The sequence below is a fragment of the Poeciliopsis prolifica genome, unplaced genomic scaffold, assembly GCF_027474105.1.
Source record: "Poeciliopsis prolifica strain line A6 unplaced genomic scaffold, Auburn_PproV2 SCAFFOLD016, whole genome shotgun sequence".
NCBI classification, from domain to species: Eukaryota; Metazoa; Chordata; class Actinopteri; order Cyprinodontiformes; family Poeciliidae; genus Poeciliopsis; species Poeciliopsis prolifica.
The window spans coordinates 1,112,501-1,135,493 of record NW_026562391.1 but is presented as its reverse complement, the minus strand read 5'-3'; the positions used below and the strand labels follow the sequence as shown (position 1 = coordinate 1,135,493).

Below are 22,993 nucleotides of genomic sequence, written 5' to 3'. Positions count from 1 at the left end.
ACTTACCCAAGAAAATTACAGTTTCCTTTGTGTAATTCATGCGTTGTCCTATTCCCTTTGCCATTTCATAGCAAAAGTAACAACTTTAAATTCAAGAAAACCCCGTTGTCAGGGGCCTGAATGCCATTTTGTTTATTATATCTTTTAGGATAACACAGTGGAAAGAATGGGCATTCATTTTCACTTTTTTTCTAAAACTTGTGGATCATGTCTCTGAAGAATGATGGACTTCAAATAGTTTGGAAATTGTCTCATACCAATTTACAGGTTAATAGCTATTAATAGCTATCATGTTGTTTGGATTGATGTATTTTGGGATTTGCATTTTTGCACACCTGCATGAAGACAACCAAACTGCTGAATCTCCTGTTTCTCCGTTGCCCATGCTTGCTGAAGCTCAAGTAATCAAACTTATTTAATTAGCAGCTCCTGGTGGTACTTTCTCTCTGGAATACTGTGGAGACAGCAAGTGTATAACTTGGTTTTCTCCATGACTAAATGCACGAACATGACATGCCTGTTTATCTGGCATTAATAGATGTTATCATTTTCTTTTTTACTGCGTTTTTGTTCAGTTGTTTGGAAACATAGCTCTGGACGAGGAGGAAGAAACTGCCATCAACGAGCATAACAACTTCAGAACATTCATTATGGCCCTGATGCTGCTGTTCAGGTGAGATGTTTTCCTTTTCTATTTGTTTGTCTTGGTGTGTAGATAAATAATAAAAAATCTGTTATAGTGATATTACAAGGACATCTCAATCAGTTAGAACATCATGACCTTGTTGTTTTTGTCTTTCATTGATCTTATTCAATATTCCAATTTCCCAAAAAACTGAATTTTTGGGTTTTGGTTAGACGGTTAGTCATAGTCATCAGTTGTGCCCAAAAATAAATAAATCGCTACGATCTAGATATGAATTTAACTTCTCAAATGGAAGTGTTGAAATAAGTTGACATTCCAGTGATATTCATCTTATCGAGATGCGCGCAATAAAATATTAGCGTATTATGAAATTGGTGTTTTCTGATTCTGTGCAGAAGTGCTACGGGTGAGGCGTGGCATGAAATCATGCTGGCATGCCTGGGAGAGAAGAAATGCGACCCAGAGTCTGGAAGCACCGGGAAGGAGTGTGGCAGCACCTTCGCCTACACCTACTTCGTCTCCTTTATTTTCCTCTGCTCCTTCCTGGTGAGGAATCGTTGGATTGATTGTTAAAACCGAACCCGGACAAAACCTCGCACGGACATTCCCTTCTTCCTCTCTCCCAGATGCTGAATCTCTTTGTGGCCGTCATCATGGACAACTTCGAGTACCTCACCAGAGACTCGTCCATCCTGGGGCCGCACCACTTAGACGAATACGTAAGGATATGGGCCGAGTACGACCCAGCCGCCTGGTGAGTGGCGACCAATCATTCTCACGCAGTTTTTTATCTGCTGCACCGATATTTGTCTGCTCTCCTCACTGCTGACGTTTTCCTCCCACCCCAAAAACGGGACAAAGAGCCCGTGGCAGACATGGGATGATGAAACGCCATGTCGACGCAGTCTGAGCAAAAATGTTTTCCAGGCTAAACAATTACCTTTTTTTTTTTTAGCTCCCCCTTTTTTTTTAGCTTCTCCCAATTTCTTTTTATTTTTATTGTAATGTTGTATACCAATGACATAAATGTTACCCACCCCTTTTTGCCTTTTCCTTATTATGTGTTTCTGATTTTTTTCTCAGTGAATAAGAGCTCTTTTCTTCTCTGTATTTTGTTGTTCCTCTTTCTTTCTCGTCCGCTTTTTTTTTTTTTCTTGTTTAGTTTTGTTTCTGTTTTTTGTTTTTGTTTTTTTGGGGTTTTTTTTGGATTTTGTATGCTCCCTCACCTAACTCCCCTCCTTGTATTTTTCTTGCAGCGGGCGCATACATTATAAGGATATGTACAGTTTATTGCGAGTTATCTCCCCTCCTCTGGGCCTTGGCAAGAAATGCCCACATAGGGTGGCCTGCAAGGTTTGGACTAAACCCATAAAGCACAAACTTAAACGCAACCTGCTCGCCTTTTAAGAAACTGGAATGAATGTTGCTCTTTATCACTTTTAAGACAAGTTCTTTTGCAGTTTTTTTTCTCTCTTTTTTTTTATTTCCATTGGTTTGACTTTTCTGTTCGGGTTTGCATTTTCCAGTTGTTTTGAATTCATTTCACCACTGAATCATTAATCTTTTCTTTTGGTTGTTGTTTTGGGAGGGGCTCTGTTGTTCATGCATTCTGACATGATGATGAGAATGTTTGGGACAATGCAGAAATGCACACACACACTCTGTTGCATACGATCACAAACACACTGATAATGGTGTGTGAAGCATGAAGTGGTACATTGCACTTGCTAATGTCTTTTGATTGAACACTGGGGGAGGGAAAAATGACACTTATTGTCCTTTTATTTTTTTAAACTTGTCAGCAGTAGATTTTAGATTTCAGCCAGTCAGTGTGTTTTCTTTCTGCTTGATGTCTAATTTTTGCCTGGGCAGAAAATGGTTGAGCAATGTGCATTGATCTGTTTGACTCGGGGAGTGGATTAGGGAGACAGGATTCTCATAGAGGCACATGCAGAGAAGGTTTGGTCTTGGTACTCCGACCTTTGAACTAAAGCAACCTTATTGTTTTCTAGATCTCCCAGACTGTTCAAATTTCATTTAATTTAACTTAATTTTGATCATTTCAGCATGAAAACGATCACAATCATATAAATTTGAGAGGTTTTTGCACCTCCACCAAGAGTTTCAGCATTTGCTGTCAAACAAAACAGTTGAGTGGTGTCCAGTTACGATTGTGCCGTTTTGCATATTCTGTGAGCAATTGAAGAAATCATTCACACAAATTTCTGCCGTTTACATGTCACTCTAAGAACTAACAGCAGAGATGGATCTCTGCTGTTAATAAAGAGCAGTTCAACTATTTTAAAGAAATATAAACCGAGTCAGCTGCTGCTGGTTGATTTATCCAATCATCACTAAACAGAATGCCAGGAGAATTACATTTTGCACAAAAGAACTTATATTCCAAGCAAACAGCATGTGCAGTTTGGAGGTGTGTGTGCCAAAAGTATTACCTGAGGCAAGGTGGAGCACTGTTGGCCCTACATGAGCATCACTGGCTATATGGGCCGCCATGATGGCCGCCACTCCTTCAAAGTCTGATCATACCTGTCACGTTTTGAGAATATGGGAAATTGTTATCCTTCCCCTGCTGCCATCAGAAGGGCAGGGGTCAGACTAAACTAGCTTCTACTTTAATATAAATACAAAAACAAACCTTTATGTAACCTTTCATAATTAAATGTTTATGCTCAACTTTGCATAAATATTAGCTCATACCTTGCAGAAATCTAAGGATCTAATGTTTCCAATCTCTGAAGTCTATTTCTTTAAATGCAAAATCAATCTACACAAGTAGGAGTAGCAATACATTTTTGCTCAAGTTAAACAAAAAATTACAGTTTAGTAAAACTATTCATATAAGTGCATTTTTTCCCCCAAAACGTCACTCAAGTAAATGTAACCAGTACATTTACTTGAACATAGATAACAAAATGAGCAGCCTGTATATCTATACATTGGCATAAGCTGGTCAATATATAACTAACATTATGTGCATCCAACAGCATTATTCAAATCACTCCGACTCCGTCAGGTGTAAAACCGGCACTTGTGTTGCGTTTAAAGGCGGCACGAGCCTTTAAACAGGGTTGGATGGCGATGTATTAAGACAGGAAATTTATGGGAAAATACTTACATGGGAGCACACCGGGACAGAGGGGTAAAATACAGTAGCTTCCTGGCCAACAAGGGAGTCTTGACAGGCATGTCAAACAGAGAATAGCAGGGAATCTCGAAGGGAATCTCGAACATATCAATGAATAGTTTTTTTTTTTTATCAAGTCTACATCCGGGGTTTGAAGCCCTTCAGAATTCAATGTAGGAGCTTCTTGAACATCTGGAAGCGCAGCTGTGTTTGGAAACTCCTGGTGGACGCGCAGCCTCAGCGCCAGACTGCAATGACTTGTCACAGTGACTCACTTCGGTTTCTGCAGTGGCGCTTTTCTTTGCCTGCTAAAAGCCCCGCTGTCAGTTCTATCCGAGCGGCGAAAGTGGGTTAAGACCATAAGAACTCGAGCAATCATTCCCTTTTCACCTCGTATAGAACGGTAACGCAACACTAACTAACTTAACATCAACTACACCTCCTCTTGAAATCCCTCCCTGCCTAATCTTGGTCTTTCTTCCCACCTTCCTTTTTCTCCCTCCACAATTCTATGAAAATACCAGACTGTAAAGGGCACATAAAACACCCCCTTGTTCTCTATCGTTTTCTTTCTATCTCTTTTCTCTCGCCACTGTAACCACATTTCCACAGTGACCAAAACAATAACCTCTGTGTATTTGTCCCCCCCCCACCCTTCCTTTCCTTTGTCGGTTTCGTTTTTTTTCCTCCTCATGTTTCTGCCCCCTAACACACCTCTGTGTCTCCCCTTAATACTCCCCCATTCCTTCCCTTGGTTCTGTTGTGTTTTTTTCTTTCATGTTCACGTCGTTTGTCTTCGTTTCTTGTGTTGTGTGTCAATGTATGCGTGTTGAATGCATGTGCCCATGTGACGTATGCGTCTGTCTGTCTGCGTGTGTGTGTGTGTTTTGTGGCCACTCCAGCGGCCGGATCAGTTACACAGACATGTATCAGATGCTAAGACACATGTGTCCGCCGCTAGGCCTCGGGAAGAGGTGTCCCGCCCGGGTCGCCTATAAGGTAGACTCGCCCCCCACCTTACCCCTCCACCCTCCTCAACCACCTCAGCCCTCTTTATTCCTCTTTCCTTCCCCTCATTCCGTTCTTCCCACCCTTTCCTCCCCCCAGAACCTATTTCTCTCCTGACACCGCCCCATCGCTGGGGAGAACCTTTCTTTTACCAGCTGAAACATTGCTGTTCCTGTCCTCCTCCACCTCCTGATCAACCTCTCCCGCCCTCCTCTTCTTCACCCCTCTCACCTCCTCCCAGTGGTGTTCTCTTCATTGTTTGTTAGTGGTGGTTGTGGTGGTGGTGGTGAGCGCTGTCCTTTCTTCTCTCTCTCCGACCGCGGGGATGGAGGGATGGGCTTTGTTGTGCAGTCAAGTGAAGTGATAGTGGAGTGGTAGTGAGTCCTCTCTTTTATTTGCTCCAGTCATGCCACAGAAGTGAGGGAATGCAGGAGGGTTTGCCAGTCCTTCTGCAATCTGCACACACGCACACGTGCGCGCACACAAGCTCACACATATGAACAAAGCAAAACGTTGTGCAATTGGCAAAATGCGTATGCCGCAAAAATTAAAATACATTACATACCATTTTATTAAAATGGCAATTCTTTTGCCTGTTTTATGAAGTACTAAATCAAGGTCAACTTTTCTCAAAAATAACTTCTAAAGAATCATAAATTAAATGAAGTATTTAACCATAATTTGTTTTATGCCTTTTTGTAACATCAAAGTTTTTATCTTTTCTTGTAGAAAAGGAAAATAGGAAACTATGGCTTGTTGATTTCCATTATTATTGCTTGTAGCTGCAGTTTTTGCATATCAAGAGCACCAGTGAACACTTGAAAGACAGTGATATTTCTCCTTTTTTTAAAATCTGGTCATTTCTACTGTATTTAACATACAAGTAGCAGTGAAAATGAGAGTCTATAAGTGATAATCACACAGTTTGATTACCTGCTTACAAAGCAGTTACAGAAGGACCGGTAAGTATTTCTGTCTTCAGTCTTCTGCAACCCTTATTTCTGCGGATGACGCAATTGGCGGCATAAACACATGTCCACGTCCACCTGTATTCATACAAATAGGATTTTACTCAAAAATCATCTTAAGAATCTTTTGGCCCTATTAGCTTCTTTGCATTTTTGATCAAGGTATGATTTTTTTAAAATATTGTTTTCTATACTTGGTAACCTATGGCAAACTTTGGCATTTTTAGCTTCTTGGGGCTATGACCACCAGGATAACGATTTTTTTAGGTTGATCTTTTCAGCATTTAATTTGTCCTTGTCATCTTTGTCTTTGTTCTTCTGTAAAGCCATGCTCTGTCCTTATATTACTGCCATCCAGGTTCAGTAAAACAGCAAGGTTAACACACAGTTTAATGAATTAAGATGCTTAAATCATTAAGCATCAGTAAATTGAATATGTTGTTTGGTTGTAAAGACATTAGGCGGCATAAGATTAGACTTATAAAAATACAAGGAGGTAAGCACCATAAGCAAAGGTCCAAAACAGGAAAACAAAGAGAGTGACAGGCATGATAACCGGGTACGGAGTATAAAGTGAATTCAGGAACCCAGGAGGCATAAATGCTGGGAGTATGAGGATCATGTGAGACTAGATGCCATAGAAATGAGGATAAGGAGGTTTGAGGTAAGTAGTGCAGATGAGGGACAGTGTGGAGGTTGTAGGAAAGAGGCTGATTTGGATTAAGACAAGGCAGAGACTAAGGTGGCTTGAAACATGGAAGAGGTTGAGGCAGCTTTAGACACCGAAGGCTTGTGAAACTGAAATGGAAGTCTCTTGAGATAATGATGAAGCTGAGGTGGCTTGGGATAAAGCAGAGATCTGCATGAGGAGATGCAGATCCAGGATGTGTATCATTAAGGTTAGGCCTAGGAGAGGTAGAATAATTCAACCCAACAACCGAGGATGAGTGGGCATTTGGACTCTCAATGAATAGAGGGCCATCTTTAAAGACAACATCTGACACTTGGTGACTAAAAATGCATAATTGTCTCTCAAGTTCTGAGAGACATCTGCCAGACCACCCAAAGCTGAAGAAGTAGTATCAGCAGCTGAGCCTTCAGAGACATAAGTGTGATGCTTACAGTGTCTAAGGTTAAGTTGGCAGTGGACATGATTTCTGTGGAAACTAGTCTGCTTTCCAAGAATTGTCTTAATGAGGATAAGACATTCAATACTCATTTAAGTTGAAACAGGTATATATTTCCAAACGCTTCCACTTATCAAGACCAAGTACCTTTTGATATTTACAAGGTTATTGCTGTATTCCCCATTATCTGATTAAACAAAATCGACACCCTTTAGTGTCTCTGGCTTTTATTGTATCTGGATGCCAGCACTGCTGTTCTTTCTCTCTCTCTATTATTTATGCTCACTTAGTCCTTTAATTTCTTTCCTCCTTTTTTCCTTTATCAAAATTTGCTTTATTGTTCCCTTTTACTCAAAAGTTGTGAGTCTTCTTTTAATTTCTGTTGCATTTTTTTCAGCCTTAAATCTCTCTCTCTGTCACTCTGCTGTCTACTTCTGCTACGAATTGTCTGTCAACAATCACAGTCCAACTTCATTTCATCATCCCTTTGATCATCCAAGCTCACATTTTTCTGCTGTACTCCTTCTTTGTGATCTGTCCACTGTTTTCTCTCCAGAGTGGTTAGCCTGTCTCTGACATATTTTAGCCTGTACAGTTTATAGTGAATACTTTGGTACAGAAAAGTTCATTTCCAAGTCCTTTGAAATCAGAGGGCATCTGAAATGAGAATGAAAAGCTTCAAACTGCTGCTACTTGCAACGCTAAGTCGATATTCTTGATCGAATCCTTAGTGGACACAGGGCTTCTCCCTTGGCAATCAAAGGAAACGTAGTAACCAATTATTGCTACTTCTTGAACTGACCTCTTGACCTATGTCAGTGTTGTTTTTAGTCTTTGTCTTTATCTCTTGTGGTGTTTTGTAATATCCAACCACTCTTTTTCTCTCTCTTTACACACACACACTTACACTTTTAACTCCAGATTATTAATATCTTTTTATTCTCCTGATATTATTTCAGTGTTTCTACAAGCCTTCTCTCTCCTTCTCCCTCCTCATTCTCGCCTTCCCTTTTTATCTGTAACTACATCTCATTAGCAGTCCAACATTGACAAAGTCTAGCTCTACTAACTGTCCCTATCATGCACCCCCCCTCTATAATCCGCTCCCCTTATCCTAGAATGCTACTACCACAATGTCTGGTTGGTCCAAAACAAAACTAAAGCAAAATAGAAAGAATAGCATTCATCTCTTTTTGATGTCCCCTAAGTTTTTTCTCTTTTTAGGCAATGCCACAACTCAGATCCCTTCTAGTTCTGACACCCACTTAAGACAATGCACCCGTTTGGCATTGAGAGAGATCTTGACATGACATAAAGTGGTACCATTGGTGTTTGATTTGACTTTGACCAAAGGATCAGTGAATGTGAAACAGTAGATGCTGCAAAAAAAAAGAAAAAGAAAAAGACAGATATTTGAATCCGAAAGGTAATTCCTGTGAGTTGAGGATACTCTCTTTGCGCGGATGCACGGCTGCTTGTCATGTAAAAGTTTTGATTAAAGTTGTGGGGTAGTGGGTAGGGTAGATGAGTTGGGGCTTATTGATATTGAGAGTGAAGTGAAAGCATGTTGCATGCTTTGTTGGCATTTGTGGGATCTTTACTGGGGTGTGTTGTATGGTGTTTGCATGAAGTCTTTGCACTTTGTTATTGCATGGCTCTGGGTTGTATCGAGGCTGTTGCCTGCTGAGCGCTGTGAATGTTGGCCGATGCCCTTTACCTGCCACATCACCTGGCTTTGGGCATGCCCGACACTCGCACACACTCATGTACACAGGCCTGCCGCCATGTCGTGCCCTTCATCGTGAGTGCCCAACGCTCATGTTCGTAGGTAAATCCGATGGATGCCAGCTTGTCAGAATAGGTACAGCAAGCGACCCACGCTGGCCCAGCTTGCTCCGTCCTATCTGCAGGTTTCTCCATCTGTTTTACCAAGCATAGGTATGTGAAGTCAGGGAACCTCCTTACAGGTAGGGGGAGCTCAATAGCAGGTGCCTTGGTTAAATGAAACCATAGCTGTCTCCTGAATCCATACAGATCTAAACCAGTGATACTTTTATTGCTCTTCGGTCAATTGGTTTTTTTTGTCTCCAAAGGACTCCAATTAAGTTCTCTTAATTGCAGTCTGTGAAAATATCTGTTTTAGTGGTCAGAGGGCTGGGTGGGGGTGGTGGGGAGTTGGGCACGTTGGTGTATGTCAACTGTCATATACATATATATAATTCTATATGTGTGCAACAACAGAAATGTGTAAATGCGCACAAGCATTCACACATATAGGGAACATGGGCACAGGTTGGGTCGGATGCCATTTTGGCTCTGATTGTTCTTCCTTTGTGGTTTTGCAGCTCTCACAGTTGCTTAGCAGCATTGGATAGTTGTGCTGTCTCATAGAGTATCACTGGAGAAACAGGAGACACCGGGATTTACTTTTTATCAGTTTATTATATCAAGCAAGCATTTACCCTTGCATAAAATTACCACAACTGCATAGCATCCTTAAGGCTCAAATTACTTGCAAAGACTGGCTAAGTTGTTGCAAATCTGCAACACCTGCCTAGAGAGGGTTAAAACATGGAACCTCAACCTTTCCTGATACAGCTGGACACTTAAAACCCAAGTTAAAATTACTGACTGGAAACTCAGTCAGTCTCGCTTCAGGAAATAAAATCTGCAACTGAAATGAATCCAGTCCAGCTACAACCGGCTGTTGTCTATGGAGCTCTCTCAACCCCGACCCCTGCCCTTCCCCCTTTCCCCACCCCTGAGACTCAGGTACACCTCACCTTAGCGAGGACACCTCCCTTTCTCATCCTCTCATCCTGACTGGTTTTCCACAGAGGCTCCTTCGCATGGATCTGCCTGTCGCCGACGACAACACAGTGCATTTTAACTCCACCCTCATGGCTCTGATCAGGACAGCACTGGATATAAAGATTGCCAAGGGTATGACTTAACATTTGTCCTCCCTACTGTCTGTGTCGCTGTGCAAGTGCATCTCAATAAATCGAAAAAGTGAAACTTGTATTTAATAGACTCACTACACAGTACCTCAAACAAATTGGATACTGTGCCTCCTTACTCTTCGCCAGGCTACGGGATCTTGATTTTTTTTTTTTTTTTTTTACAAGTAAGTGTAAAAGTTACCTTTTTGCTGAATGGAGGAGAACCAGTGAACAGCAGTCCAGCCCAAAGTGGAACATTTGATTTTGTCTCTTGTTCAGGGGGCTTAACACAAGGAATTTGACTGTAGCAAACTCATATCCTGGATCCATCTGTAGCCGCCTTTCCAACACAAATGTGCGGCAAAGTGTGTCAATATTCCACTTATGTCAAAATAAGACAATTTCACAATTGCGATGTCTCTGTCATATAAGAAATCCAATTAAAATCAAACGTGAATAAGTTTGTTCAGGCAATAAGTCTTATAAAAACATGTCCTTCAACTACTTTCTCTTATGTTCTTCTTTGTGGTTTGCATGTCAGGTCTTAGAGAACCAGAACATTTATAGGTATTGAAGTCCAGGTAAAATGAGCTGATGCTGGTGGTATCTTCAGATTTGCTTGACATTCTGAAGTGTGCATATCATAAAAATCAGACGTTGCAGAGACTGCCCTTCAAAGTCGTCGGTAGTTTGATGACTTTATAATTTCATTAACTTTATTGTCTTTTAATACCAGTTATTGTCTTAAATCATCATCGACATTCCTCCTTAAAGTGTGAGTGCCCCGAGGATTTGTTTTAGGCCCAGAAAAGCTTTGCCCAAAGCTGTTGTAGATGGTGTTAATGAGCATCTGCCTGACACCTGTCAATTGGTGGTTTTGCTCTATGATTGCGTAGGGTATAACAATGTTGGTGTTCAAAATATCTATTATTTAATGGTCTTATGTATTCAAATAAACTTGAGCTTTTATTAGTGGTATGCCAAACACAACAAAGTGAGCAGAAACACATCAGTCTGTGTAAATGAATCTACATGTGAGTCTCAGGTTTGAACTGAATTAATGAAATAAATTCAATACTTTTATGATATTGCATTTATTGGGATGCACTTTCCTTCAAAATAATCCAAACAATACGTGTGGCATTGCAGTTGCTGTTTCTTTCACAAAAAAAAAAAAACCTGTCACAGATCCCATCTGACATGAACTAATTACTTCCTTCATTTTCCGGTGAATGTGAAATGATGTGCCACATTCCTTAAGTAAAATTGTAGCATTTTGCCTCTCTTTTGTATCCTCTCTCCCCGGGTTTGTGTGTTTCTTAATTTGTGCTAACCGGACGTCTGCTTGTGTATGCAAATATTCAATGTGTACGCGGACGCTCGGTCGCTGGCTCGCCCAGGCGGTGCAGATAAGCACCAGATGGACGCGGAGCTGAGGAAGGAGATGATGGCTATCTGGCCAAATTTATCACAGAAGACTCTGGACCTGCTGGTTACTCCGCACAAGGGTAAGTAGCAGGAAAGCAACTCACGGTGGGCATAGTGGTGTGGTGTACCTGTGTCCGATCACCGACTCACCAAGAGGACAGCTTCTACCAGTCAGTGTCATTCACTGCTTTGCACCTCCTGATCAGACGTATGCAACATGAACACTGGCTACTACACACACGCATACATCTTACAATTGATCTTACACAATCGTCTGATGGCAGATGCTGGCCAAAGTACCAAACCAATCAGAGAGGTACAATTATATATGTGCTTGTGTCAAACTGTGGTGCACAGACATGCAGTCAAACAATACAGACCACCAGCATTTTATAGTTCAGAAGCTACAATAACAAAAATAAGTGCACAAAGACTTTTTGCTGTAATTGTTCACACTTACAGTAGTGTCTACAAATGATGGTATACATGAGCACAAGGGCCCGCCGTCATGCTTTTTAGAATCGGAATATATTTTATTGACACTAAAGGGAAAATGCTTGTTTGTTGTCAAGCCACTCCATCCAAAGTGATAAATATTAGAGCACTTTGAGCTGCTTTGTTGCTGAAAATGTGCTACATTAATAAAATTAATTTAGCTTATTTATCACTTACAAGTAAAGACAACCGTCCATTTTCTAACACCAAATATAAACATAAGCGACATAAAATGACTACAAATAGAAAGTCATGGAAGAACAATAAAGATCACATTTTGTCAATTGGCATCATCAAAATCATCAAGATTATATAACATTTCTACATTTTGTTGAGTAATACAATTGCAAACTCTCTAGAGCAGTTCTGAATTCTGAGTTTATAATTAACGGTGAACCCTCGGTGTACAACACACGCGCTCAATAATACATGCACTCACTCAGAAAAACATTATGACCCTCACTGACCATCTCTCAACCCACTCACTGAGTTCTGGTATCAGGGGTGCCCACTATAGAAGATCCTCTATAGAAGTCTTTTCACTACAGGAAAATAAAGACCACAGAAGCTTTTGATCTCAGCTGATCATCTTAGATGATTCTAATACTGATTTTTAATTTAGTTTGTAAAATGGCCCAAACACACTATTTATTATCTTGCATGTTTATCAGCATATTCTACTTGTTCAGCTAAATGCATGATTGAATACAGTCTGACCTATCTGCTATTTTGAAATAAAAGTTAGTGAGAGGATTATATGAATGTAAAGAATGCTTAAAGGAGCTTTCAATATGGCGGACCTGCAGCCACACCACTTTGAAAACCGAGACAGGAATTTTGAAACAAATTTTTTTTCCTACACAACGAGGAATAAAAAAAATTTCAAAAAACAATCTCAAAGCTCAATATTTTTCTATTTTAAATGTTTCTGTGTTCCATCCAAACTCTGGAACTACACGGCTGGAGTTTTTAGAAAAAAGATTGAGCTTCTGTTTTCTGGAAATTCTGGGTTTAAGCGTTTCTTAGTGAGGTGGCTCAATCGTCCTGAGCCTTGAAAAACTTTTATCTTTTTTTTTATTAGACTATGGCTGTACATTAAAAAAAAGAAGGAAAAAAAACAATGTTAGCTGCAGTGTTAAGTACAAACTCTGCCTGTGAAAAGACTATAAGCTTTACTGTGCTAATAACTGTACAGTGTTGTAATATTGTGTTTGTTGCGCACCGGCAGCGGTTACAGCTGACTTCCTCAGAGCGACGAAAGAGCTAGAAGATATGCAGAAAGCCTTTAAATAAACATATCTTTTAAGTTAAATTTATGGCATTTTAAGGCCTTAATCTTTGATGCATAATTTTAAGACTTTCTAAGAATCCAACTAAAACAATGTTTTTGTTGCATCTTAAAACACCACACATGGCCACTGGTAATCCTTTCTTTTATTTTTTGACACATTTAAGAAACAAATTATGTGTTCAAACTAATCTGTAACACTAAAATCTTTGTGACTCATTGAAATAATATCACTCTCTGGATTCTTTATGACTCCGTCAGCCATTGTGTGTAAGACAAAGATCAGCTATGTACGTACAGTTTGTTTGTTTTTTTGTTATTTACAAGTCAAAAAGTTGTTCATTCGCATTTGAACTCTTTTTAACTGAAGCGCCGATCCTATCGAAGTTCAGCACGGCACAGCGGCCACCGTTGCCGGTGCGTCTTGCATGCTGTTGTACTTTTCTGTGTCCTGTCTCCCACTCCCATCCCCCCTCGCGGCTCAGGGTCCCATCTCGCTCGGGTCTAATCTTCCAGGGTAACTTGTCATTTTCTCAGCAGCCACAGACTTGACGGTGGGCAAAATCTACGCTGCCATGATGATCATGGAGTACTACAGACAGAGCAAGACCAAAAAACTGCAAGCCCTGCGAGAGGAACAGGTAGACCCCCTGCTTCCCTCCCGCTCCCCGCCCCCCACCAGACATCCCTGAAAACGCCCCAAAGTGCACAAAACTAGGTTTATTCTTCTGCTCTTGCCAGGCATCTTTGTAGGATACTGCTATGCTTCTGAAAAAATTTGTAAATATGGAAAAGAAAACATGAAATTCTATAAATTGTATAAAGATGCCTTTTCCCTTTGCTTTAAGTAGATGATCCTATCCTTTTTTCTGTTGTTTTGCATGTATCCTGGCCGTATTCTTTATAGCATCATGTTGCTCAGTTGGTTGCTTTTAATCTTTTGCAAGTTGACTTTATCTAAATAGTTGCAACCCTTTCTTTTCATGATACTTTAGGTTTCATTTCTTTTCCATGCTCTGACAGTAACGCTGTGTTTTTTTCCCCCCCTGTTTTTTTGCTTTGTTTTCGTTGGTAATTCTGAACATAATGATGATGATGATGCTGATGATGATACCACATGGCCTTACCTTTTTGCTCATCGTCAGTACTCCTCCCTTCCCGTTAGTGATCGGCCACGAGATGCACTCGCTTCCCACCGTCTCGATGTTTTGGGTCCACGTTGTGCAAACATCTCTCCACTCTTATCGTAAACGTTTGGCAATTTGAAACCATTCGTAAGGATTCGGTCTGTCAGGTGTTTGCAACCTTCATGCTCCAGATAGCTATTTTTTAAAAAAACTGTTAAAAGCCACAAAACCCACCTGCTAAAACTATCAGCTGTCAGTAGCATCTTCTGTTAGCAATTAGCACAGTTGGTATTACCAATCTTTGTTGATGCTAACATCGTTTGGAAAATCTCAGAGTTAACGATAAAGATCCACAATAGTTTAAGGACAGATAAACACAAACTTGTGAATGAAATACTTCAACGCTTTCTGTTTTTCGCCTAAAGTTTCCCGCTGAAATTAAAGTCCAATATGGATTATTACACTCCTGACTGATACTGAAAATGTGACTTTTCTTCAGTAACAGCTTCCACACCAAGCGGCTGCATTCACATTTATTTCACTGACCAGAAATAAGTGAATTTTTGAGTTTCTACCTCGGATTAAGTTGGAAATATGCTGGATTATGGTGAACATGTGATGCTACATGTGAGGCTTTCTCCCTAATCTCTTAAAAAATAGAAATATAATTTTGAAACTCCAGTCTTAAGAGCTCAATAATTTTTTTTTTAACCTTTAAACGGTTAAAATCAAACTTTTTTTGAAAAAAACAATCGTCTCATAAGAATAATTTAATTTATGATGATAACTAATTTCTAAAAGCTGTGAATGGGTCTGTGTGATCCTCAACTGCTTAAATGTTTAAAATGTTTATTTCCGTGGCAGAATAAACATACCCACAGTAGAAAAAGTAATATTAATTTAATCAATCATTCATCAAGACATTCCTGCTAACATTTTTTGTAACGTCGTCAAGATGAAAATGAGATCAAGAAGCAGCAGGTTGCAGAATCCCTGATCCGACCCACATTTACTCTGATTACTTTTCCTTGTAGGAATTTCTCTCTTGCAAACAAAATGCAGTGGAGACTGGAGAGTATGTTAGTCCAGTTTGTTGGTGTGTTCTTGCATCATTTCTGTGTCATCTCACTTTATTCTTTCCTGTCCTCCACACTCATGTTTCATTAACGCGTAACATTCAAGGACGAATCCGCCTTTGAAAAATGTCAGACTCGATGGGATGGTGTGTCGATTTTAGTTTCTTTATTTACTGAACAAGCGAATCCACCAAACCTTCCTTTTAAACACAAACAATTAAAATCATAAATAACCCAGATTTCATTCAAAAAAGAAAAACATATGAAATGTTTTTCTTAGGAGTTTTTTTTCCTTTTTGTTTTTTTAGAAAGTAAGATATTGCTTGCAGGACAAGTTGAGTCCAAGTTTCATGCTGCTAATGTCCAGCAGGTGTCAGTATTCGGTGACACAGTAAGAACAATATGTTAGATGGCAAGAACCTACAGTCTGCAGCATTAAGAATTAAATATTATATTTTTACACACAATGGAAAGTTAGAGAGACCCATCAAATAAATGCACTTATTAATTGAACTGGAAGGCAATGTTTAACAGTGAAGGGTGGATTCTTTCTTAGCCATTTGTTTGTACCTCCAGCCATTCTGTTACGCTACAGGAAATCATCACCACGGTTGTCTGATCTTTCATTTTTGTCCTCTTTTTGATGTCTCTTGCTTTCTGTCTTGTATTATCTCTCTGCTTCACGTCTCTGTTCTTCTCTATCGATCCATCTGGAGGGTGGTAAAACAATGTCTTATCAAGCTCTTCGTCTATGGCTGGTCCAGGTTGACCTTCACCTTTAACTCGAACTATCGAGGCCTGATTTTATTACTTTGATCTTCTCTTCTTTCTTGGTTTACTTTGTGATTATTGGTGGAATGTTGAGTGAATATTTGCTGTACCTTATGTTGCGCTAGCTGCGTTTCCAAACAAACGTGTGCATAGTTGTGTCAGTATTGTGCTGATGTTTAAAAAACAGTTTCGCAACTCCGGTGTTTCCATTGGTAAGAAGTAGTGATGGGTCCGGCAACACCAACATGTCAGCGCATCCGTCAAGCCCATAGATGAAACCATGTGTCGGCACGCGTATTGCTTTCAGCAAGTCACGTGACCGACACAGATCCCAGATTTTTTATAAATTATTTCATATAAATGTATTGTTTACTTCATTTTTTCGTAACAGACTAAATTTTAAAGTGTTGGAAAAACATATTTTTGAATGAAAATTTGTGAAACAAAAAAAAAAAAAAAATCCAGTCCACAAGGATCCTCATTTCAAACACGTTCACTTAAATTTTCACTTTATGATCCATGTTCACATTATTTATTGACTGCATCTAAGAATATCAAATATTTTTGAATTTAACTGAAGATATGACATTATATAATATACAATAAAATATAATGGCTTCAATATTATAGTATTATTGTATGGACTCAGTCATCAAATAAGTCTGTCAACTACGTTGCCTGTAGGGATTTTTAATGTCCAGCAGGTGTCAGTATTCAGGGACATAGTATCTACGGTTTAGCTATGGGTGAAAACGCTTCATGACGCCTCATTTACCCATCATTAATAAAAAGTACAACTTATATGAATGAGTTTGTTTTCATAATTATATAAGAAAAAGGCTGTCAGCCTCCTCCCATTTCCTGTCGTGGTCTTTTTCATGGTTTGTGCCAGTGGCAGCATCTGTTTGTTGATCAGGTGATTTGTGTTTTGTAAAAAAAAAAAAAAAAAAGAAAGTGTTTCCCTCCAGTTTCGTGGAACACACTACTTTAGATGCAGCTGAAAAACCACCTGATCCTCATGCAAAAAAACTAATTTTTAACAAAATTGGCATCTTTTCAACAAGTAAATTTATTTTTGTAATTCCAATTTAATGGTCAATGGAAATGCTGCTACAGGCCAACACAAATTCCCATGTCAGCAAGATCTTAAGCATCTAGCATTCAATAAGTTGTTGATGTGAGATATTTTATTTTATTAACTTCTGGACTTTAATTGGCTTCAGGTAATGCAAGACGAGTCTGTTAGCTTTTGTTGTTGAATTGATTTAGACAAAATCTGTTTTCCTAAACCTGCTTTATTTCTGCTTCTTGATCAAAGATCCAATTATTTTTAGATTTCTTTTTGGCATTTAGGCCAAAAAGAAGATTTTTTTCTTCTTCTGCGGATTTCCCAATCAGGACTTCCTTGTCTTGGACACCAACCCTATTCAATTTGGTAAGGAGCTACATAGGAGAGAGGCGGGCTCAACCCCTTTTAATAAAACCCCATGATATTTTGCCGATACTTGTCAGCACATCAGGCCTTTCCTAATCCATAGTAATTTCTTCACATTTTTGGCTCAAGTATCAGATCAGCCAAATTGACGAAAGTGCAGCGTAGAAAGCGTCTCATCCTACACTCTTTTGAAGGCTTGACGGACATCTAGCCGTATAGAATCGTATATCAACCTTCCACCAAAATGCATGTTACTCAGAAATGTTGTATGATGAAAAATCGACAGTTCGGTCAATTTAAAATTTCTGTGTACATTCTTTTTTATCCATGTCATACTTCTATATATATATGGTAATGTGTTCTGAAACGTGTGAATTAAGAGCAATCTTAACTCAGACTCCTCAGGTAGAAGCTCCACGGTGACGCAGATCTGAGATCAGCTCCTGACCTGAACGCGACATGGTTCAGGCTAGACAGAGGAGCTCGGATCTGCTGTCCGGTGGCCAGCTTTACCTTTCGAAATCCACCACAGCCATGTGCTTGCTGATGGCGCCCCCCATGTGGGTGCATGCCGCGAGTGCATCCTGTGTTTGTGTCGTGTTTTTCCTCCCCTGTGAGTGTGCCTGATGCAAGCCTGCAGGCCATGTCATGTATCTCACACAGAACCGAACGCCATTAATGTTTCAGCGCATGGAGCCACCCTCCGAGGGAGGGGGCCCAGAGGGCCAGGCGGGGCCGGGCCAGAACGGTCTGCCCAGCGTTCAGCCAGACAACATCAACAGCATGTGAGTGGACCGGATGAGAAGCGGGGGAGTCTTTATGTGCTTCTGTGTGTGTGTGTGTGTGTGTGTGTGTGTGTGTGTGTGTGTGTGTGTGTGTGTGTGTGTGTGTGGTGTGTGTGTGTGTGTGTGTGTGTGTGTTGGGGTGTGTGTGTGTATGTGTGTGTGTGTGTGTGTGTGTGTGTGTGTGTGTGTGGGTGTGTGTGTGTGTGTGTGTGTGTGTGTTGGGGTGTGTGTGTGTATGTGTGTGTGTGTGTGTGTGTGTGTGTGTGTGTGTGTGTGTGTGTGTGTGTGTGTGTGTGTGTGTGTGTGTGTGTGTGTTTCACCGTTTCAAAATAAGAACCTCCTCAGTTTCCTGCCTTGAAGTGGACTGTGGTGCCAGATGATAAATCTAGATAGTGTTTAAAACAGCGCCATCTGCTGGAACAATTGCAAAATCACATTGGTTTTAACTTCACTTAAAGGCAAATCAACACTTGCTTCCTTTTTTAAACAACTTTCGTTTTCTTTCACTTTCCTGCATCTTTTAGAACATTTGTAGTGAGTTTTAAATGATCTACTTTGATTAGCCCAGGTTCATCATACCTGGGTGAAACTTTCACTGAGATCTATAAGATGAAATTTATTTTAAATCTGGAAGATTGATTTTTTTTTTATCTCCTTAGAGTTGACTTCGAAAAGCATCTATTACTGACAATTATAAAATTGGAATTTATTTAGATTTTCTTATATTTAGAAACTTTTTTGTGCAAAAAAAAATAATTAATGGACAAAAAAATGCAGCACTGTGAAAACTTTTGTGGTTTCTTGGTTTCTCAAATGAATCATTTCTGCATAAAATATTGAGATTTATGCAATTTGGAATAAGATTGTAACAGCAAAATGTGGAAGAATGAAGTGCAGTGACTACCTGAAAATGTCAGTTTGAACATCAACAAAAAATCCCTAACTCATATTTTCCCTATTAGTTAAATATTTCACATGACTGTGATGTAAAAGTCCATTTATTCGAGCTGGACTGAAAGCTGTAGCTGAATGTTTCTTGTGTGTGTGTGTGTGTGTGTGTGTGTGTCTGGACTCCAGACCTCCTGAAGGTGGCTTGACTGAAAGCCAATCATGGATGACGGCTAAAGCACAGGAAATGTTCCAAAAGACCGGGAACTGGAGCCCGGACCGGCCCTACCCCGACGACGTCCACGAGAACCGCCACAATCCCCAGGTACGGCGAGTCCCAACCTAGTAACCCATGGCAGCACGCAGTAGGACGTGGCTGTAAAGTAAACGTTTTTCTCCATTCTACGCCTCGGAGCAGCGTTGGGTGGGTGATGACATATTGAAACATTACCAGATGTTTTAATAGAAATTCTGCTTAGGATTTCTGCTGTTGCAACACACAAGACAGAAAGCATAGAAATTAAACGCTGTAAAAGTTCTGAAAACACGTAGTGTGACTCTTTTTCAATACATTAGCCGAGGTAACAGGTTGTTGGCAAACATACTTCTCCATACGCCTGTCATCTTCTGTTTCGCCCCTCATTCCCAGTCATATTGTGTGAGTCCAGTGGGGGTTTCTTTATTTTCACTCACATCGACCTCATGTCCTTCGGGCCCGTCTCTTCACGCTGCCTCTCGTCGAGATGCTGGTTTGGACTTTGTGGACGTACGTTGTGATGTGCACCTTCACTCTCCGCGCCGCGCCTTGCTTTCACTTGTTTGTTGACGCTTCCACTCCTCGAAGATTTAGCTCTACCCTGGAACATGTCATCTCATATGAGCAAAGATTGATTTTTTATTTTTTGTTATTTTTGATTCCACAATATGCCTTAAGAGACTTTTGCCTCCTACGGCATAACAATACGTTTGAGTCTTGATACCATATTTGCTGTAATTTGGAACATTTGGTTGGCAGCTTTTTACATAAAAATATCTGTGCTTCTAAAAAAATTATAATTTAGTCATTGTCAGTTGTTGAACTCCGGCATCATAGTGGCATACATTAACCCACATCACATGCTTTGCCATTGATTTGTTTTTGTTGACAGTTTGTTGTGAACATATTCACCCCCTTGAACTTTCCTGCATTTTTGTCACCAAACCCTTTATGTATTTTATTGGGATTTTATGTGTTAAAGTAGAGCATATTTAAACAAGCTAAATAGGGCTTGTTTAAAGCTGCAAATGTCACCTGACCCTTAAAAAGAAGATTCATTATTTTTGGTATACTTTAGGAAAGTGACATTTTTATTTTATTTTCACATTTATGTCTTGATCTCGATTGAAGAAGGCATCTCTGTATGACCAGAACATGATTCTCTTGGAGCGGGGCGGCTGGTTGACATTTTCAAAGGCGTCTTCGAATGCGGAGCTGTGTGGAGATTACAGTATTCCTCAAACATGCGTGAAAGAATCAAAGCAACATTCCAGGTCGGTTTCTAATGAAAGGATAACATTCTAACGTGATGTAAAGCTCAGAATCGATCTTACGTTAATACTGCCCCTTTAATCGAGCGTTTAGAAAAAGTATTCCTGCCCTTCTAAAGGCATACCTTTCTGATTTATAATTGTTCTGCTTCGACAGCGGTTTGACTCTAGCAATCTGGAAGGTAATCAATAGGAGACGAGTATCTTGAGCACACCGTTTCTCCAAGGTGGTGGCAGAATCGAAATGCTTTTAACAGGGAAAGAGGGTTTTGGAAGCAAACCTGTGTTAGAGGTTGAAGAAGATTTGAGTCTGGGCTTTGTTGTTTTCTTTGTTGTTTTCTTTCCACTTCATGACTATGGACCCCTGCGTGTTTAGCAGATAAAATCCCCCAGTAAAAATACATTAAAGTTTGTCAAAAAATGTGGAACTGTTTAAGGGGAATCAGCTATTCGGCAACGCGCTGAACCGTGGCTTCTTTCAGTCTTTTTTTTTTTTTTCACTTTTACACAGCAACAGGTTGCAACAGCTAATTTATGCAACTCCCCGTTGCATAAATGGAGTCGGAATAGGAACGTTTTCTGAAAATGAATCAATTCCCTATTGATTTTGACTTCATCCCACCTCCCTTGGTTGGTCAGCGAGCCAGCACCATGTCAGTGTCCAGTCGCTCAGCAGACGGCGGTCACGGCCCCGCTCTCATTGTGTTTTGCAGACTGTAGAGATGAGGGAGATGGGGCGGGACGGGTACTCCGACACTGAGCCCTGTCACCCAGTGGACGGGCATGGGCGGACGCTCTCCATGCCCCGCCTCTCGGCAGACAACCAAGTGAGCACGTTCATCCCACCTCCTCCATCCCACCTCCTCCATCCCCGCTTCCCGTCGTCAGCTCCGGTTATCAGTGTGAAGTGAATCGTCAAAGTCTTTCTTCTCGTCTCAAGCGAAACGAGTCTGAGAGTAACCTTAGCACGAAAAAACATTCGTAGTGCTCAGTGACGAATTTAGCTGTTTTTATTATTATGTTTAATGGCTTTAATGTGTTTAGCATTCTGGTGTTTTGCAGAATGCTTCATGTAACAGCCCAATAATAATGTAACAGTCATTATTATTGGATACATTATGGAGTTTGCCTCTGTTTTTTTTTTTTTGCAAATTGTGTTTTCAATGATGTAGACTCAACAATTTGAGAAAGACTTTTTCACTCATTTCCTGCATGTCCTTCATCACCTCCTGACTTCACTTTTTCTTTCTAAACGGGTTTAAAGACGAGAAAGCCTAAATATGTGCAGAGATACATGTCTAGAAAAACAACAGTTCCAGTCACACGTTTGACTTCTTATTTGAAAAAACTAAATAAGTTCATCCAAACTGATGACTTGCACGTCTTACGTAAATCGCATCAGGTTTAGTGCTGGGTGATGAAGCTTCAAAATAAAATCTCACATTTATTCTTGCCAGATTTGATTTCCCATTTGAAACCATTTTTTTCTCACTGTTTTCCTGAACAAAATAATTACAAATGACTGAACGTATTTTATATATCTGTGAAATGGCCTGACTTTAGAGTCACAACAAACAGAAGCTGCAACAAACACTCTTCCAGCAAAAGATGGTGAATTTTCCTATCAACTGTGCAAAACCCAAGGAGTTTGTTGGTGAACAAAAAAAAAGAAATGGAGATCTTCAGACATAGAAAATTGAATTAATCGATAAAATTAATTAATCACCCAGCCCTAATTATGTTCCTTCCCTCCTTAGTTCATTCCCATTAAATGATCCTTGGTGTGTCCGGCTTGTGTGAGCTGTTTCCAGAGGTAAAGTTTTCCAGGCTCATTCACCATTATTTAGTGCTTCTTGATCATTTAGTGAGGAACAAGTTGGCAAATTTATGCGAAACTGACAGATTTTGCTGCTCGATGCTGAAAAATATGTAGAATAAATGTGAAAGAAGCCTGTTAACTCCCAGCCGACTTTCCTTATCTGACTTTCTGATTGACTGGCAAACTTTAAGAAAAAATATCCAACCTAGTCAGAATCAAAATTAGCCTTTATTGTCATTGTACAGAAGCACAACGAAATTTGTTTTGTTGCAGCAGAACCTAAAGAACACAAAAGAACAAAAACAAACGTGAGACAGGTGCCAATCTCCGCCCTTTATTTGTTTTGTTTTTTACATATCTACTTTTTATTCTACATGTAGAGTTTGAAAGAGGGTTAGTGAGGAAAAAAATATCACAAAATGTCTTTCAAATATTTCTAAACTTGCAAGTTTATTCCTCCCTAAACGTGATTCGTTCCAGCAACAGCATTCATACACTGAAAATGAGTCATACAAACA

General features: G+C 40.0%; 1 protein-coding gene across 17 annotated transcripts in view; it reads left to right on the top strand.

Moving 5' to 3' along the window:
• cacna1ab (calcium channel, voltage-dependent, P/Q type, alpha 1A subunit, b) overlaps positions 1 to 22,993 on the top strand; it is a 130,102-nt gene that overhangs the window by 97,614 nt on the left and 9,495 nt on the right. For 4 of the 17 annotated variants that reach the window (XM_055041318.1, XM_055041325.1, XM_055041322.1 and 1 more), the window contains 11 exons: positions 576 to 673; positions 1,042 to 1,192; positions 1,273 to 1,400; positions 1,903 to 1,999; positions 9,732 to 9,837; positions 11,237 to 11,344; positions 13,585 to 13,688; positions 14,193 to 14,207; positions 18,120 to 18,241; positions 19,319 to 19,454; positions 21,370 to 21,483. In XM_055041318.1, coding sequence (XP_054897293.1) covers positions 576 to 673; positions 1,042 to 1,192; positions 1,273 to 1,400; positions 1,903 to 1,999; positions 9,732 to 9,837; positions 11,237 to 11,344; positions 13,585 to 13,688; positions 14,193 to 14,207; positions 18,120 to 18,241; positions 19,319 to 19,454; positions 21,370 to 21,483 — 1,179 coding nt within the window. Of the gene's footprint in view, positions 1 to 575; positions 674 to 1,041; positions 1,193 to 1,272; positions 1,401 to 1,902; positions 2,000 to 4,693; positions 4,791 to 9,731; positions 9,838 to 11,236; positions 11,345 to 13,584; positions 13,689 to 14,192; positions 14,208 to 18,119; positions 18,242 to 19,318; positions 19,455 to 21,369; positions 21,484 to 22,993 lie in introns of all 17 variants that reach the window. The other 13 variants (XM_055041328.1, XM_055041326.1, XM_055041321.1 and 10 more) reach the window with 8 other exon arrangements.